This window comes from Hemitrygon akajei, chromosome 22, assembly GCF_048418815.1.
Source record: "Hemitrygon akajei chromosome 22, sHemAka1.3, whole genome shotgun sequence".
Lineage (NCBI taxonomy): Eukaryota > Metazoa > Chordata > Chondrichthyes > Myliobatiformes > Dasyatidae > Hemitrygon > Hemitrygon akajei.
Genome location: NC_133145.1, coordinates 46,564,693 through 46,584,232, shown reverse-complemented (window position 1 = coordinate 46,584,232; position 19,540 = coordinate 46,564,693). Strand labels below are relative to the sequence as shown.

At 41.3% G+C, this 19,540-nt stretch overlaps 1 protein-coding gene across 1 annotated transcript; it reads left to right on the top strand.

Annotated features, from left to right (window-relative positions):
• The first annotated feature begins 661 nt into the window (after nucleotides 1-661).
• Nucleotides 662-7,744, top strand: cbx4 (chromobox homolog 4 (Pc class homolog, Drosophila)). The gene is made up of 5 exons (XM_073026153.1): nucleotides 662-1,086; nucleotides 1,198-1,241; nucleotides 1,585-1,650; nucleotides 4,172-4,238; nucleotides 5,631-7,744. The coding sequence occupies exons 1-5, from the start codon at nucleotides 1,018-1,020 to the stop codon at nucleotides 7,014-7,016; spliced, it is 1,632 nt and encodes a 543-aa protein (XP_072882254.1). The 5' UTR covers nucleotides 662-1,017; the 3' UTR covers nucleotides 7,017-7,744.
• Nucleotides 7,745-19,540: the final 11,796 nt, after the last annotated feature.

Below are 19,540 nucleotides of genomic sequence, written 5' to 3'. Positions count from 1 at the left end.
AACATATCACCGCGGTATTGTGTTCTGAAGGCTCTCCTATTTTGAGCACCGAGTGTTGGCTGAGTTACAGCTGGAAATTGGCATTGGGCAACCAGAAGGAGCCATGGTTGCTCTTTGAGCATGAGTATTGTATACCCGTTTCGAAGCTTCCATTATGTATCTCTTCTCCATAACACTACAATGAGGCATTAGATTATTGGTCAACAGGACAGCACGATGCCATAAACATTATGTTGCCATGATAGTGCATCGCCCGTGATCAATGCGGAGAGGGGGAGGGCGGTGATCAAGCTGGCTAGCGGTAATGCGTAGTTGGCAGATTGTAAGCACAATAAAGGACATTTGAATCACTGTTATTAATCTGCTGGTAGATGAAATGAAATAAAACAGCGAGGCGCTTTGATGCATGTCATAAATGAAGCAGGTTTCTCGAAGAACGCAAGACATTACTAGCTCGATGCAGAGCCAATTAGAACAGGACACGAAAGACATTTGCACCTCGCAGTGGAACGAAACTGCGAACCCGGGGAATTACATTGTTTAGATGCGATGGAATAGTCACAATTGGAAGAGAAAGAGGGTGGGGGAGAAAAGCACAGTCTTCTGGCGTTCATTTTCGTGTCATTCTTTCTCAATTTGGAGAAAAATAATTTATCTTTCTGCTATTACCATACAAGGCTGCGTCTTGCCCGTATTTGGTGCTGTAGTTAGATTCTCCGACCTCAGGCGGGGCTGCATTGATTGACAGCTCCAGCTCCTGACGCCACAGCGTTGTGTTGCTGCGTTTTTGCGTTGCCGGCTCTGCAGCAGAGAGAGAGGGAGAGAGAGGGATAGAGCGGAGAGATCTCTGACTGCCGAGTCAGGATCCAAGAGGACGGAAAAGCCCGTTCGGAAAGCGAGCCAAAGGCACAGCAGGGAAAGTGAAGCGGGGGCTGTCGACAGGCGGAGAGCGCCCCGGAGCAGCGAAATACTGCGCACTGAAGGTCGAGCGGCGTCCGTCCAGCTCCTCGCATCGATATGGAGTTGCCAGCCGCAGGGGAGCACGTATTTGCCGTGGAGAGCATCGAGAAAAAGCGCATCAGGAAGGTAAATTTGACCAGCTCTAGTTTACCTCTCCGCTAATTCCGCCACGTTATTGATCAGTAATAGGGCTGTCTCTCCTTTCCTATGACGAACACTGTCTTTATTTCGCCACAGGGTAGAGTCGAATACCTGGTGAAATGGAGGGGATGGTCTCCCAAGTGAGTCCCATTTTGCATGTTTTTTTAATAGATAAACTACAGCGTGTGCGCGTTCGGGTGGGTGGGTGTGGATAGTGGAAGAATTTTGTAGATCACAGACATTTCCCTCCTTACTAATGCCAACTGTGAGTTGTTAGTAGATAACCAATGTAACAAAAAAATGGCCAATGAGAGTCCTGGAATGTCTTAATGGACTGTGAAACAGATATGATAGTGTGTGAAAGAAGTGAAAATGGCTTCTCTTATACACTGCTTGAATAGCAGCAATAGGTGGCTTTATTTTTTTTCCCGCTTGTGAAATTGTGAGAGGTTTTGACTTGACCTGCTGGGGTCTTCTCTGCAGATACAACACGTGGGAGCCAGAAGAGAATATCCTGGATCCTCGGCTGCTCCTGGCTTTTCAGCACAGGTAAATAAATGAGGGAAGGACGCACACCTAGGACTCGGCCGCAAGAAATATATATTTTTTAAAAGGCCGGAGAATAAAGGGGGTCAGAAACGAGAGCTTTCGAAATTAGAGGGCCTAGAGAAACCAGACTGGCCAGCTTCATTCTTGCGGCGTAGATGTGAGCGGAACAGCTGGAAAGTCAGGGAGGTTAGCGAAACCCCGAAACTAAATATTCCAAGTTAGGATGGCCCTTCTAAAGTGGGGAGTGCGTAGAGCGGGATCCAGTGTCAGCGGGTGATATTACGATTTCTTGCCATTAATAAAGGCACTATTGTGACAGAGAAAAATAAATAATAAATGTCAAACTCGGGAATACATTTAATTTTTTTTAAAAAAACTCTTAGTAACTACTGCAATAGTGATGTAACTGCTGGTGCGATGTTGCAGATCGAAGCTAGATGGTGCATTTACCTCCTAAGTGAGTCTGGTGTAGGGGACTGTGCTGTCAGATCTCGAAACGTTGTTCCAACGACTATCTGCGATGTTCCTATTTCAGAGGCTCCTCTGAACGTCTCTCTCTCTCTCTCTCTCTCGTGCACCTGCTGGCACACAAGTGTGATTTTAAAGGGGCAACGCTAAATTAACCATCCTTGTAACCTCAAAAAAAATAGCAAGGCCGCGCAGAGTTACATATCCTTTTTAATTAGGTATACGATAATCGATCCGAGTGGTTAGTGGCTCACGGGGTTGCCATAGCGGCCTGCAATCATGTGAATAAATACAGTGGACTCGTGCTGCGTGTAACTGGGTGGGAGGGACGGAAAGTTGCTTACAAACAGGCCAGGATTAATTGGGCAGTCAATAACGATTTGCTTTAAAAAAAATGTGTTCTTGCATTTAGTAGAAGCTGACTGCATTATTTTTCTTTTAGATGCAATTAGAAAGACCACCACAAACGGGTCAAGGATTGCAAGGCAGTATCCCATTTCTACCTGCTGTCAGTTGTCAATTGATGACTATTAGTGGATCTGTGACCTTTTGCAGCTTTTGACTACTGCAAGAGCACACCAGTAGACTCATAACCCCACATACAGTAAATGCTATGCTTAGTCTGTAAAATGAAAGTAGAATGATAAGTTTATACTTTGAAGCAATGGTTACTAAAGTTCTTAAGCAGTGGTCTTTGATTAGTTGCATTATAGGAAATACGCTTAGATTAGCAGCATTTAAATTTATTCAGAACTGCACTTTTTAAATTAATTTAAATTAATTCAAAGCTATTTAAATTAAATTAATTCAGAATTCCACTTTGATGTAATACAAAGCATTCCATTCATATATAACAGGAATACAGTTATAAAAATCAATTGATGCATGTTAATTTGGGTAATTGTCTACCCACTTAATAGCAAGTAGAAATGCTATTTGTCTGTTGTACATGCTTCAGACAACATGTTTGTAAACAATAAGATGAGCCAAAGGGTAAGGAGAGAACAGTTTCCTTGGGCTATGGATGACATTTTTATATGCGTACGCATCATTGAAGTAGAGAAACAAGTATTAACAATGGATAAAATATTTTAGGGATCATTTTGCTCACCTTTTGACTGGGCACTGAGAGCTATATGAACTCTGCTGACTAGACTCTGGCACTTTCGAGGGGAAGTTACCGTTGGTATTCTATTTATATATAAAGTTGGGAAAATGGGAATATAATACATTGGAATATAAACAGTAAGTTGGGCTATATTCCCAGTCTGGATAGGTATTGGAACATGTAAAACTGATCTGCATGTGGTATTCCATTGGGATGGTCATCTTAGGACCTAGTCTGGCCATTAAATCAAGTTTCTTCTTTAAACCTTAAGCTGGTACTTGTTGAGGAGGAGGAGTGCTCAAAATCACATGTTAATGGAGTCTAAGTGCTGTAAAATTATCCTCTGCCCTAAATCTTGATAATTGTTTCCCAAGTTTGTAATAGACTATTTGGAACATGTGTGCTCCAGAATAACTTATCCTTGTGAAGTTAGATTTACTGAACCTTACTTCAAGGGCCATTGCTTCTGAAATCAGAAGCAGTTTGTCTTTTGATTTTCCAAATATTTCAGATCATAACTGGAAATGGAAATGGCGGTCATTGAAAAGGTTTCAACACTATGGGGTTTCAAATTATTAAAACTGTGTTTTGCACAGCTACTTGTTTAAGTTGAAAAGGTTGTTTAATAGAGAAGATTGCATTCATCCAAGTATAAATTTAAACCAACTATTCACCAAGAAAATCCAAAACTTTATTGCTAATAATATATCCTTGATGTTTAGGCATTCATTTGGTAGGGAGATGTCAACACCTGTAGTGAGTATTTTTGTTTTTCTTTTAGTCAAAGAGATTGTTGGTCATACCATGTTTTAAGTTAAATTCTGAGTATAATGTATCCAAGAATATACAATCTGTTAATCTGTTCAGAAGTGTGGATAGAAATTACTTCTAAAACTGATTAGTAAATGATTTTCATGCTCACCTGTCTTTAATCATTGATTGCAGAGAAAGACAAGAACAGACAATGGGTTATCGTAAACGAGGACCCAAGCCCAAACACCTACTGGTTCAGGTAATGTTACCTGTCAGGTATAAACCTGATTGGATAAATACAGGATGAGCAGTCAAATGCCATCTGTTTCTGAGTTGTTCTGTTGGACATAGTTCGATTAATATTTAATATATGTCAAACTGCAGTATGCACACCTGCTTAGAATAGGTTTCCTGCCACGTTCCAAAGATGTGTGGGTTAGTAGATTGATTGGTCACATGGGTGTAATTGGGCAGCATGGGTTTGCTGAGCTGGAAGGGCCTTGTAAGCATTCTGTATTTCTAAATAAAAAATAAGACAAATAATAGTCAGATGAGTTAGTTCAAAGTTCAAAGTAAAAGTTATTAACAGTACATACATGTTCAGTGTCAGTGTAATGTTGTAAAGTAACACTAGCATGGAGCTTGGAGCTTCTTGTTGATACAAAAATGGATCCAAGAAAGTAGACGGTAAATTTGAATATAAAATCATTTAGTTTCCTACTTCTTTAATAATATGATTAGCTCCAAAGGTGAAGTGAGGCAAATGTTTTTGACTACATCTTGGATATAATTCTATATAATTTCTGAATGAATTAGCAACATGTAATTGTGTAATATAATGTAATACACTTCAAAGTAATAAGGAATATATCCAGACTGTATAGATTGATTTAAATCAATATGCATGCCACAAGCAAAGCTTGCAGAGTTTACCTACTCTAATTACTGGTGGTAATGAGCTTCATTCTTGAACAGCTGTACTACTGGGTGTAGCTTTGGAGGATTAGATTTAATTATAATGATAGTTTGGTGATATATACTGAGGCAAGATAAGGTGCAGTTTGGAGGGGAGCCTTCAGATGGTGGCGACTACATGTGTCTACCACACTTGTCCATCTGGTGATGGCGGCTGAGCGATTGTCGAGCAATACCAAAGGAGAAGAGTTGTTGCTGTCCAAAGCAATATTTGTAATAAATAACCAAACCTCCATTCATACTCCAGCATGAACGTCTAAGATTTGGTGATAATCTATGGTTATCAGTTCTCAGAAATTGATTAATTTGTGAGAATTGTTGGGATTTTGAGGAAACAAATGATTGCCTAAAGCATTGACCAGAAGTGATCCAGTAATACATTATTCATGAGCCACCATTGGATTCCTTCCACTGTATAGCTTAGATTGAAAATGGAATTGAAGTATGTTCCATTGTGCTGCAAATGGAACATGAATAGTGAGAGGCAAGTGGAATGATTAGAGGGACAAAACCATTTGCCTGTATTAGGTGGACCTTGATGGAAAGATACAACTTCACACTTTTTAGCATAAAAGGAGCCAGTTTACAGATTTAAGTCATTACCTTGCCTTATAATTCATGGGTTCTAGATTTTTGAAATCTAAATAATACTGATGTATTTATTCTCAATTTTCAGCTACCAGCCTTTGCTCGACGTTCAAATGTCCCTTCAGAGTTACAGGATACTTATGTGGAAGATGAACGATCAAAGAGTGAAATCCAGCAACAGCCTATCAAACGTCAATATCAATTGAACAGTAAAAAGCTTCATCAGTACAAGCCCTGTAACACAGAGGAGCAACGTCAACATCAAGTTACTAAACATTATTACCAACTCAACAGCAAGAAACATCATCATTATCAACCAGATATTATGTACCCCAGTCAGCAAGCTGACTGTCACAGGAGTGAAACAGAACTAAGCCAGGAGCTGCACCAGCCCATTCAGGAACAAGAAGCACTACACAGTTTTATTAAGAGTGGAAGTCATACTCGTGTTGGCGGCGTGGAGAAGCCAGTGATCAAGGAAATGGATTCGAAGTCGGGAAGTGGGCCAGAAATAGCCAAGGAAAGTGTAAAACACAATGGCATCAATGGGAGAATGAAGATAGTGAAAAATAAAAATAAAAATGGTAGAATTGTAATAGTTATGAGCAAGTATATGGGTAGCGGGATCCAGTCAGCAAAAGATAAACATGGTAAGAATGGGGATGGAGGGAATGAGTCAGTGGCAAGCAAAACTGGAGAGCGAGAACTATGGATAGTCAAAAATGGCCATAGCAAAACTACCGTGGCAGAGGAGAAAGTAGAGAAGGTTAAGGATAATATCGCAAATGGGAGGGAAGAGGTAACAAAGATTCCCAATGTAAACAAAAAGGCGGAGAATGAAAAAGATGGTTGTGTTACATCGGTGGTGGTCAAAGAGATAGCAGTTTCCGCTCAAAGTAAAAGTTTGAATGGGGAAGTATGTGGCACAGAAAGAAATGAAACAGCAAATAAGAAAGAGGGGAGAACTCAAAAGGATCAGTACCTCTTGGAGCAGGAGCAATGTAACAAACCAAATACAATGCGATGGTCTTGTGATTCAGAAATCCCTAATAGGGATAGGCTTTACTCCAATCTACCCCATTCCAGAAAGCGGTATCTGTCAGAACCCATTGTGGACAATGAGGCCAAAAAACCAATGACATGCAGAAGCATCAGTGTCCCGGGCAGTGCGGTCCAGCTGGAGCAAGAAGACCTAATGGAGGCAGATGCAGTCGATTGCTATCGAAATGTGGGAATCGATGGCATTTTGGACTCAAACCCTGAACAACCCATTGATCTGAGCTGTGTCAAGTCCAGGCCAGTGCCTCAGAAGGCAACAGCACAGCAGGTGGAGGTTGAGGAGAAAGAAGAATCAGTGAAAGGTGATCAGCAATATCCCTGGACTGGACTCAAACCTTATCTGGGAAATCTGATTATCACAGATGTCACAGCAAACTGCCTCACAGTTACATTTAAGGAATATGTAACAGTGTGAAGGAGACTTAAATCAGTCCAAGAATTCATGTAGAATAAAGCAGAAATCATTAGAATAAATGCACTCTTTATCCCAAATCTTCATTCTGTAAACTGAACAGCTTATATGTATGAAAATGTATTTATAAATAGGCACATTTAATAAGTAGAAGTAAATATGTTTCTGAAGCCAGACTGGAAGACTGGCAATAAAGGGCACTCGAACCTGCTTTCTTAAATTTGGATTTTTAATTTTTTTAAGCAAAAATTTATGATCTAACACTTATTTACTAAAACCATATTAAAAATGTTTGATACTTTATTTCTTTTTTTAATTATCGATTAATATTTGTGATAATATGTGTGCTATTTAAATGTGCAAATGCCTTGTACTTCCTGTCTGATATTTCCAAGGCTAATGAGCTTGTGCTGCTATTATAAATTTGTATTTTTTTTGTGCTTGAATGTAAATATGTGAAAACGCTTTTAAGGAAACAGTCACTGTTGCAATAGGGCGGCAGTTAGTAATATAAAGGATGAATGTTGATGTTTTGTATCCAAGGCACGCCATTTTTGATCTGGCGTTTATTACTACCAGCTGAACAGTGAATAGAAATTCTAAGAAACGAACCTGAGTCATATTACTAATTTGTGGCGCTCATTGTAAAATTAATATGCAGTCGTTGTGAAGTTACTCTCCCCAAGTACATTGGTACTGTTTTTAAGTGAGTAAAATGATGAATCTCTGGAGCTGCCTTTGAAATCTTACTGCACATTTTAGAGTCACATTCTATTCTGTGTGTAGCTGTGGTTACCAGCTGGCGTCATTTCACGGAAACCACAGTTTTATTTGTGTCACATTGACAAACGGTGCAGATTAAAATAGTCAAGGAGGCAACATCCTGTGACTTGAGTGAAATAACTGTACTTCAAAGTATCATTGCTCTTCAGACATCTGACCCAGAAATGCTTCTTCACGGAGTCAGTCATCAAAGTGATTGTAACTCTGAGCCGACCTCTCATTCAAAGTATTTATCTGGAAATGCAATCATGAACGAGACTTGACTTCCATAATACGCGAGGTATTCGTTTATCTCGCCGATCGTGAAACAAAATGATCCAGAATAACTACAAATCCAGGTGTAGAAGGGTTTTGGTTAGCTTCCTGGAGTAAGCATTTGGTTTTACAATTTTAATTTTAAACTCACGATGCATACTGCCATTAAGATCATTGTCATAGTTGGAATCTGAAGAATGCGGCGAAGTGCAGTTACTGGACGGATTTAGGAACTGAAATGCGAAATAAAATTCAGGCACCATCTCAGAAAGACTAAAAAAGTAATTGAATGACTTCTCCAGCTTGGGAAGAAAGAGATGGTGATTTGTAACGGGTGCTGTATAATCCTTTACAGATACACGTGGATAGTTGCCTTCAAATGAATAGACTTTGGCTAGATGTTCTAAAATCCGCCGAAAACAGAGATACATGCTAGACATTTGAGTAAATGGCCGATTTGGCAATTCCATAGAGGAGTTCATTGCGCAGTCGTCCAGTATTTGGATGATAACTGGCCCCTGCAGCAACGCGTATGATTTATTTTTTGTCACTTGTCTCTAATTGTCAGCTGGTCCGTTCTTTGATGAGCAGGGGGTAGAGGTCGGATGCTGGTGACAATGATGAGCGTGTCTTCAACAATATGTAGCTATACGTGCTTGGAAATTCCCTAGTCTGGCTGTAGCTAACTTGTGTCGAGATCATCTACTCTTGAAAGGCGAGCGTGCATTCCCTATTACGCAGTGGGAAGATAACTGGATTTTGGAATTTCAGTCTGGGGAGACCGTACGGAAAACTGGACCAACGTACAGTTTTCAGCAGCACCATTGCCTAGCAAAACATACTTGAAATAAATTTTTAGCGACCATGCAGACCCAGGGAAGCGAGGCAAGAAGATCACTAAACCTCCACACCATCACGTTTACGATGTAGGCCTTATTTTCAAATTGTCTTTTGTGAATCCTTGGAAGTGTGCCAAGGGGGTGTGATAGTAACCGTTATAAATCCTAACTCTGCACACCTGTTAGTTGGTGGACGATATGCTCTGTAGTCCAGGAGGATGACAATTCCGATGACACCACCAGCGTCAATTGAAATAATCAGCAATAGGAAAATCTACTGGACTGGAGGTCTGACACAATCTAAACGGCTGGAGATACTCGTCAGGCCTTATTTTTGATGAATGGACAACTTCAACGTTTCACAAATCAACGACTACGCTCGACCCTTCTTTGTGCAGCCAGATAAACATTTGATGACATGGTCTTGTGTGCATATCTTTGAATCCCGTCTTTCTGAGCAATACGTCCAGTACTTTCCGTAGGAGATTTGAATAGGCTTCCGATTGTAAAACAGTAGCCCCGCTAATCCATTGTACGCAGATCAAAAGACTTAGAACAATTGACTCGTGTATCTAACAAGCTCCGCGCTACGTACTCATAATGATGCTTACAACAGACACTACACACATCTGCATCTCCAAATTATGGACGAGCTTGCAACAACTACCATTATCAGGGAGTTTGCATATCAGCGCCGTAACCTTTGGTCATCTAATTATAGTAGATCTCAAACAAATCCGTCCGGGAATTTGTCTGATTTCAATAGTTTGGCCAAGAATCCCAGCAAGTGGCGTAGTACAGATCTGTTAAAGAACAATATCCTCCACTCATGCTGTTGGCTGTATACTATGTTTCATAAGCACAAAGCCTCTCTGTTCTAAAGCAGAAACTAAAACTGTGCGAAGCCAGCTTCAGTTCAGCCAATAGGGCTAGAGTTCCGTAAAGGTAAACACGGGGAAATAGTAAACAGGGATAAACAGTAAACATGAATCACAGTCTCCTTCACGTTCCAGGAAATACAGAATATGTTTCCAGCAATGTATGACTACCCAGACTGAGTACTGACAATATGCCTACACATATGTCATGAGGTCATCCTTCAAGCTAGTGACTTCGTAAGAACCTTACTTTACCGTGATAATTTTTGGAAGTTCTGACGCAAAGTAAACGAGTACAAAAGGATTTTTGATAGTGGAGATACAATTTTATAGTTTCTAACGCTCTTAGCACACTTACTGCCTACGTCAGGCTATCAACCTTATAAGATGGCAGGAGTCTGGTATGTTTCATCGAGTCTTTAGAATACTGCTCGCAACATTTTCCAAGTCTGCTCCCGAAAAATGCAATTTCTTTTTGCTGAATCATCTTCGTTAAATCACTGCGGTCGCCAGCTCGTATTTTCATTAAAAACCCAGAAAGAGCGTGCATTAGCACTCAAAATCTTGAATTTGGCCAAATATAGTATAAACCCCGGGATTACCGGTAAATTAGAACGGTATCTCGTGCTAGTCAAGCGAGTGGTGAAACAACTCCTGGTTTTAACTTGAACCGTACCATGTGGTCAGTCTAATAATTAAAAATGCCATAACTGCGGTGTAATGTGTCCGACTCCCGAAGGTCAAGTGTGGCTGTGCCTTCGGACGCGTTATATCATAGATAAGGGATTCAGATAATGCGAACAGGTTGAGCGAAGAGTGTTTCTCAGATGTCTGGCTGGGTTCTGGGCTTTGTGATATCCTTCTGAACCCAGGAAAGGGACGCGTGCTCACAAACTGGTGTCAAGAACGGCACAAGGGAACGTTACCGTTCGGGATTCGTCGCCAATAACCTAGATTTATAAAGTCCCATTCTCTCGGGATTGACTGGTGAATACAGTGTAACTCACGGCCGAACCAATGTGTTATCAGTGTTGATAACCCGTGCTGGGTGCGTACGTGGGGCTTGTTTTCCCTGAAGAAAATGAAATGGAATTAAAAACTGCAAACATTCGCCGAACATTGTGGCAATTGCGTGACATGGTTTCAGGCGCCATTTGCCGCAAAGGAGCCAAACACAAGCGAAGACCTTGTTGATGTGAACCCATTGGGGTTTAGATGAGGAAGACGAAACGAAAATCTAAGTCCTGCGATTTCTGGGCAGCGGTGGCTCGCTGTCAGTCAGTCCTTTCCCCCAAAACGTCCAGGAAGTGTCTCCAATTCGCTAAGCACATGGAAGACTAGGCTTCCACTCTCCATCCAGCGTAATGTTCGCCATCCCATACATCCCGCCATTTTAGAATTCACACTTCTAGATGCACTGCAGGCTCAGAAGGCATCCTTACACCCTCCCACGGATTTCCAAGGAATTCAGCGCAAGATTCCCCGCCCGACCAGGGATGTAAACTCGTGTCTCTCTATCTTCTCTTCATTATCGTGCGCCCGAGGTAACGAGCAGAGTGAACATTGGCCCCGCGGATGATGTGTCATCCCCTAGATCCGAGCACCCAAACCCCAGTTTCTAGCCCAGAATTTACAGATATCAATGTCATGTGTCTTTTACTGGACGAATCATTTCATAACCCCCCTCCCCCGATTCCCAAATTGGCACGGACTCCCCTCTTCCCCACAGCTTGATAAAAAAAAACCGTCGCCGGTCCTCGGAATCCAACAGTCCAAATTTGAAGTCTCAGATTCTCTGCAGCCGGCGGTCCCCCTAATCGATAATCGGAATCCGGGTGCGCCCCAGCTGTGGCACCAGCCAGTGAATTTTGTCATTTACAGACATGGCGACCGTTTAGTGCATATGCCAGTGCCTGTAGGAACTTCCATGTAGAGCTCCCTGTTGCTCAGGCACGGACTGCATTGGCCGCCATATTTCGGTCTGAACGTGTCCGTCTGCAACAGTGATCTAGAATATCAAAAGGCTTTTTAAAAACAGGACAGGCTGCCTGCCGTTTCATGGGTTGCGGAACATAGACGTACTTCACCTGTTTATTAGTATTAATGATGGAATTTTCCCAGCAAAGGTCTCCTTTGGCAGGCGTGCTGCCTTTTGCTGCCTTCAAAGGAAACCGCTTACCAGAGCGAATTCCAGCACAGCAAACAATGGCCGGGTGCTCAGCTGCAGCGTAGTTTTTTTTTACCGATATCGTTAGCTATTGTGGGTGGATTGTCGGTATTTTAAAATTAATCCTCCCCCCGTAATTATCTGTTGGTAATACTGATCCTTCTCCTTTGAACGCCACTATTGCTTCGGTAGCATTTTGAGGTGCCTGTTGACGAATCAGAATGAGTGACCGCACGATTAACGTTGGATTGTTTAAAGTTTAAAAAAAAATGTCATCGTTTTAAAGCTCTGTTTAGCTTCTCAGCCAACTGTTCTCGATTCGTTTATGAATCGTTTATAAATGCCCTGCTCAAACACAGTGGACGGCGATTATTTGCGTTAGTAATTAAATACGCATGTAAATAGCCCTGAAACGTCTTAGCTATTCCCTTAGAACAGAATTATTATCCTACCCCAAACTAGGATAACTCGAAACCTAGCAGTACTGACTCAAGGTAACACACATGAAACGAAACGATTTTCACGCAATTACTTAGTTGAAACGTGAGATAATTGTTACTTGACTACTCGGCTTTGTATGGAAACGACTGCATTCGCGCAACATCTTAACACGAGAGAAAATTTACTCGTATGTATTCGCAAATTCCGTTTCTATGGCTGGGAAAAAGACAGAAGAGCAAACGACCACACTGATATTTGTAAGGACCAGTGTTGCAACGAGAGCCCAGTTAGCTGCAGATTCTCAAACATAAACTTAATCCATTTGGAGTTTTTACCCCATTGTATGTGATGTGTACGTCTATCTGAGAAATACTTATATGTTATATTGTATGTCGGGTATAAATTACATTTAGAAGAATCATATTGGGTGTCCACGGTACACTCTGCAATCTTTAGTTAGATGTCTGCGATCCCTTTGCGGCGTTTTTCTATATGATAGGTGCATTTACTTAGCTTAGGCTTTGTATCTAGCTCAATAAGTTCTGTCAGTTCACTACACCTACTGGCAGTCTGAAGGATATCAATTCAATATTACCTCCGGGCACTTGTGCACATCCAGTTATTTTCCAAGACTGGCACGAAATGGCAATTGTGGCAAATCCTCTATCATCCCTCTGGCCCCGTTGTCGTCAAGACGTGATTTCAATCAACCTCTCCACCCTTCTTACTGAACATTTAATAATGTTAATCAGAATCAATAATTTTAATGCTGATAGTACTTCAATAGGTATGATGAACACCCAAATCACCCATTACCATAAATGTTCTGAGCTAAAGCAGGAGCAGCAACGTGGACAATATATCCATGATTCTCAGTTCTTATACTACTTACCTGCCAAACTCTATGCTTAATGGCTTTGTTGAAAGAATGCTCATTGCCCTAGACTTCAACAAAGGCTCTGGCAGGAATAGTCGCTAAACAAATTGCAGTCATGTGTCTATTATTTGACTTACAACCAAAGCCATGTTTCCTCTTAGATCACATTGTCTCTGATGTATTATGATGATTTAGCGTTACTGCTTTTGATGGTGCCACCAATTATCTGCTGACATTGTTGCTTTTCCCATCTTCTGACCTCCTTATCTAACGTACTCTCATCCACATGATCGCCACAACTGCTCTACAAACTCAATCCTTTTGGAAACACCCCTTGTTTATTCGAGCATTAAATACTTCACATCTTGTGGAGAAGACTTATTGATACCAAGACTGGGTGCAATTACGTTTCTTTTAAAACTGGAACACTATTCACTCACTTGTCGTCTCCAAGCTCTTGGCTGCCGAGCGTTTTCAATGTCATTCTGATCACCACGTCTCAAAATGCATGATTTCTCCAAAGTACTACATATTTCTTTAAAGGGGCTGTTTTCATCCCCAAAGTCCAATGTGTTGCAATCCATAATCATTATTTTGTAAGTGCAAAACGGCTCACCTGCCCACAGTATGATGAATCTAATTCATTCCATTCAGTAGGTCGATGCTGTGGCACTAGTCATCTACTTGACCATCAAATGTCAAGACTTAAAATTTTACAAAGGTGGCCAAATAAGGTAACATTTAAGCCCTTAACTTACCTTTTTTAAAACTCCTTTCCCAACCGGGGTGACCTCTTACCCTTGACCTAACCGGGGTGGGGGGGGGGGTTTCTAATGTTGTTTAAAAATAACAGAAATGAGTCTGTATGTTGTAAATTTCAGGGTCATTGACTCAAGTAAAACCAGTTACTTCCTCTTGATGAGGAAGTTTTCAAAGAAGGGTGGGTGGTATTCTTTGTACATCTACTGCACCTGCAGCAGGCTAACCTGCCAATTAATCTCTTGTTGACGGCAGTGATTAAGATAACCAACAGGTTCATCTATTTTTAGCGATAGTGATTCAGATAATCGATCAGTGGATGCATTTTAGGTGTCTTCAACGTGAAGAAGAAACGTGGCTTCATTTGACGTCTCAGCCAAAGGAACTCCCATCATGGGAATTCTGTAAAAAAAAACTGCGAAATCAACCCAGGTTGTGTCCCCCCCCCCCCCCCCTGGAGTGGGGCGTTGAACGATATCTTATGGTTAGGCACCATTTGATCAAGGTCACTTTGAGAGTCAGGGCGTACCTTTATTCCAGTTGCCACGCGCTGTGCGAATCTTCACTATTTAATATTTGTGTTGCACTCTGACGTGCACGGCTGGGGTCGAGGTGTCCCTCATCTGCGTTTCACAACACTCCCTACCAGTACAATTATTTCTATAACCCTTAGGAATGTGTCTCTGCGTTGTTCTGGCTGTACACCGCTCTTGCAAGTAGACACATCGATAAGATCAAAAGAACAACGTGACACATCGGAGAGCGGTAAGATGAAAATTTGAAAACAATGCTAATGCCATAATGTCAAGCATCAAATTTTAAGTTGACGCGCTTCTTCTCTGAATAAACTGGGTTGGTCACCCGCTCATGTGTGGTATTTTTTCTGGGAATAGCCAGCCGCACATTCCATCTTGACAACACCGCCTCTGACCTCAGAAATAATCTCTGTGGCTTTAATATACCGCCGAATTTAAACTCAATCTGAACGGAGCGTTCACCTGGAAGGTTGGAGCATCCCTCACAAGGGAACGGAGTTCGACTTCTAATAATGTGTATGCGATCTAAGATACCTCCGTGTTGGCATACTTTACCACCTGAGGGAAAGGGATGTTGTTAATGAAAATGAATAAGAAAATACACGTAATATACATATCACAAATTTTAAAAAAGGGAATATACAATGCGGACTCGTGAATTTTATGTAGTTGGTTTCCTTTGTAATCTTACAGTTTCGGTCAATTTGATTTATTTATTTGGGCATTTCCACGTGGAACAAATAGAAGAAAGGACTGGTGAAAAAAAACATTAAAATCCGTTTCTAAATGCTGGAAATCCAGCACGATTCAGGGAGATTTGGGGTTGGTTATTTTTTTTCTCTCTCTCTCTGGTGAATCCGTTCAACGGAATAGCTTCCACCCAGCGCGCTAATCCTCCTTCCTCGTTCAGAAAACAAACAAACCGTGATGTGTTTTCATCTTCCTCAATCTGAGGATTTGATTGAAACTCGTTTTGCTGTAAATTTACTCATTTAGGAGAAAGCTGGCTGATAAGGCAGTGATTAAAGATGACGTTCCCTTTATTGCTTGGAAGCGGTCCGCGGGCCAGAGGCGCTGCGCCACCTCAGGGCTGTTGAGGGATTGTAGCGACGAATTCAGGCAGCTTGTCAAGCACTTTTAGAAAGACCCGCTTTAACAGAACATCAGTTTTAATCTCGATTTCTTGCCAATAGTTCGTCACCGCTGTTAGTTTCCGAGGGAATTTGCATAATTTCCACCATTTTCCCTTATTCCTAACTGTAAACGATCACCGACTGTCACACATGTTGTACAATGAGATGGAAGTTGACTCTTTGTGTTACATGTGTCTGACTCTATGGTCATTTATTAAACGTTATGCCTGAAGTTGCTCGGATGACTTTTAAGTCGTTGTGCATAGTGGCCATGCTCTAGGAATGTGAATCGTAATGGAAAGGCATCCGTTGACGGATTAAACAGCTGGCGTCAGGTGCTGAAAGGTTGGGAAACATTAACGATTTAGCGCTAACCTGGAAGGAGATGCTCTCTGATTAGTCATCCGTTGAATGTCTAGCTCCCAACCACGGGGGGGAAACTCCCTGTGATCAAAGTGGATTGCAAGCTGAAAACTAGTGGCTCTGGATAAAGCGCTATGAACATTGCACAGACTACTACGGCAGCAGCAGAGGGTTAGGACTGTGCTTTGATGTGCTGCAGTGCGGAGTGTCGAGTACAATGGCGCTGACCTACCCGTGGTTCCCTGGTGTAATGGGCCGTGTCTTCAGTCCATTAAACATCAAAATCAAGCATTAAATTAACAGCTTAACAACGATAACCTTTCATTTTTCTCATTTGATTCAATTATTATTAATTCCTCCTCGTTTATCATGCTCTTTATTTGTCTCTCGCTTCGTTCTCCCATTTCCCATATTCCTCTCAACGCCTACTCTTTATGCTGTGCTCGCCCTGGGTTACTATATTTTGGTTCCCTTTTCGAGCAGAGCTGCAAAAATAGCACTGTTAACGACTCCAGAGCACCGCCTGTGTATCGGCAGGGGCGGTTGGCTTCGGAATGATATGTCTTTCCGATATAATAACTCAACACAATCATTCGGAAAATGGCGTTTAGATTCTTAAAGTTTAAGTTTCCTTTGTACCTAAAGGCGGGGACGTTGGCGGGTCGGTTGCTCTATATGTTTTTTTTTTAGTGTGTGGTTTCTGTTTTGCATTTGTAAATATGCCTTATAATGGTCAGAGTCAACGCGACGTCTCCATGTTATACCAAAAACGCGCTGGCTCGTTCTGGTCCTCTCCCGCCCTTGAGAATGGGAAGCCTTCCTGAAGGAACAGGAGAACATTCTCTAAACACTCGAAGTGTCTTGAAATAGGATGCATTTACAAAGCTTTTCAAAAGTCAACATTTATGCTGCCGCCTCCATTTGAAAGCTGCCCTCATCCATTACCTTACAAATTATAGACTGGATTCAATATTACCCTTAAAAGAATGAAAATTGGAAAATGAAACTAATTGGACCTTCAGGTGAATGCAATTCAGTGTTTTTTCCCCTCAAAATATTCCAAGGTGTTTGGCACCATTTTGGGTAGTTAGGTAATATTAAACCCCTTTGACATGAATCTTTGACCCCAAATAAGGAAAAGGTCATACCTCATTATTTGGCCAATGTGTAATGTATCTGGAAGCAAATCCAAATTGTTTGTCAGTCTCTGTTTGAGTATAGCTTTCCACTCGTTCTATTGTATTCCTTTGTTCTACTGTGAATGCCCGCTTGGAAATGTGGGCAGTATATGGTGAAAATATATACTTTGATCATAAAATTACTTTGAACTTTGGTGATAAGCCCAACATAATATTTAACTGAGAATGCCCCTTTGTCATTCTGAAAATTCAGGGTAAGTGCATATGGAAAATTCTCAGACTGAGTTATTCTTCAAATTCTACATCCCGCAGTACGGAGGCTGAAAAACAATGGTCCATCACCTGTGTTCGAAGGCTGTTGCTAGAATGGTCAGCTTATCAACATAGCAATCAAAAACATGCAGCGGACCATTTAATCTAACCCAGAAAGTCACAGTGACCCACTTCATGACAGGGTAAAGAGAGTTTACTGGACATGAGCCAATGAACTTTAAATTAATACTGCTGTAATGTTATAATCAGACAGAATATAAAATCTAAGATCTTATCCATTGCCCACTGGAAAAAAATCAATTAAAATTGAAATTTAATTGGATTGCAAACTGACCAGGAGTGAAATGTTCACATCTGGTATTGTATTTAGAAAGCTTAATTAAAACATACTCTGTCTCATTGAGGTTCATAATAGTGACACAACACTCTCACTCTGCCATAGACGGGCCTAAGCCTGGCTGTGAAAAGAGGAGGGTACGTCATGGGGGAAGCAACCACATCCCATAAAAACCCAGAGCTACAGAAGCTCCAAAGACCTCATTTCCAGGAGAGGAAGGATCTTTGATTAGAAGACACCTGGGGACAACTTGAAAGATTGGACCAGGACAGAGGACTCTGGTGGCTTATGTCACAGTAGAGGTGGTGAGTTTAAGTTAGTAAGTTATACGCACTCTTATGAACGACCACATAGTCTGTCTTTGATGATATTGTATAAGGGGATTACACCAAAAGAGTACCACCATACACATCCAGTTCTTAAAAATGTGACCTTGAGTATCAGTTTGACGCAGTCCATTAGGTAGAGTGGGTCACTATAAAATCTCAGAAGAAATATCTCTTATGCTTGAGTAGAGCTTGATGCAACAAATGTTCTGGCTCAGCGCTGATATCAAGTTGAAGTACTGAGTGTGGTTGAGAAACGAGGGAGTCCAACTGATGAAATGCAAGGGTTAACATTCTTCCGGGTAAACCTAGGTTTAAAGTGAAGGTGCTGGTGGAAAGCCACTCAGACATGCAGAAAACTGGCTGCGGGTAATTTTACAAGGTCAAATTTTCTGCATAAGTGAGTTGCTTGTATAGCTTTGATTGGCAAGGGAGCAAGACCGGTGGGAGCAGCAGTCAATCACACGTTAGCTGAAATGTAAAGTCAAGAGGGAGTAGTGAGGTTGCCTCCAGTCCTTTTCAATTTTTATAGCTGCAGAGAATCGCAAAAATTACTAAAACAATTAATGGCTTAAAATATATTACAACACTCCATAGATTTTGACAAGTCTGCAGATGGAAAAAGGGAAGGAGCGAGAAAAATTAAGTGAAAGCAAAACAGGTATAAAGATACTTGTGATGCGGAACTGCAAAAGCTGTCCTTGTGTTCAACAAATTTATTATTTTGTAAGGTTCAGACTGAAAAAAGGAATCCTATCATGGGCCTTGGGGAAACACCAGCATAGGAGATGCCGGTGAGGATCAATGTTGTGTGTATTGTGCCATCAGCTGGACCTGCAACTAGAGCAAGAAAGCGGCAAAACTTTACAGAATTAAATAATGCAAAGTTTCACCAAGCTTGTCATTAACACAAGAGATTCTGCTGATGCTGGAAATCTTGAGAAACACACACAAAATGCTGGAGGAACTCCAAAAGTCAGGCAGCTAGTTCAAGACCACTACTCACAGAATATTGCCTGCCAATGTGTTTCACGCCCAGAATCATACAAAAATCTCCATGCCTCAGAATGTATTGGTGTAATTGGTAGAGAAGCTGCCTCAATGCTCCAGCAATCCTGGTCAAATCCTGACTCCGTGAAGCTTGTATGAATTTCCCTATGACCACTTGGGTTTCCACTGGGTTTTCTACTTTCTTCCCATATCTGGAGGCCAAATTTGGAGTATTGTGTAGAGGCCAAATTTGGAGTATTGTGTACAGTACTGGTCACCGAATTATAGGAAAGATGTCAACAAAATAGAGAGAGTACAGAGGAGATTTACGAGAATGTTACTTGGGTTTCAGCACCTAAGTTACAGAGAAAGGTTGAACAAGTTAGGTCTTTATTCTTTGGAGCGTAGAAGGTTGAAGGGGGACTTGATAG

Coding starts and splice junctions, on each gene's coding strand:
- cbx4 (XM_073026153.1), top strand. CDS start 1,018: ATGGAGTTGCCAGCCGCAGGGGAGCACGTATTTGCCGTGGAGAGCATC. Junction 1,087..1,197: donor AGAAAAAGCGCATCAGGAAG/GTAAATTTGACC, acceptor ATTTCGCCACAG/GGTAGAGTCGAATACCTGGT. Junction 1,651..4,171: donor CTCCTGGCTTTTCAGCACAG/GTAAATAAATGA, acceptor CATTGATTGCAG/AGAAAGACAAGAACAGACAA.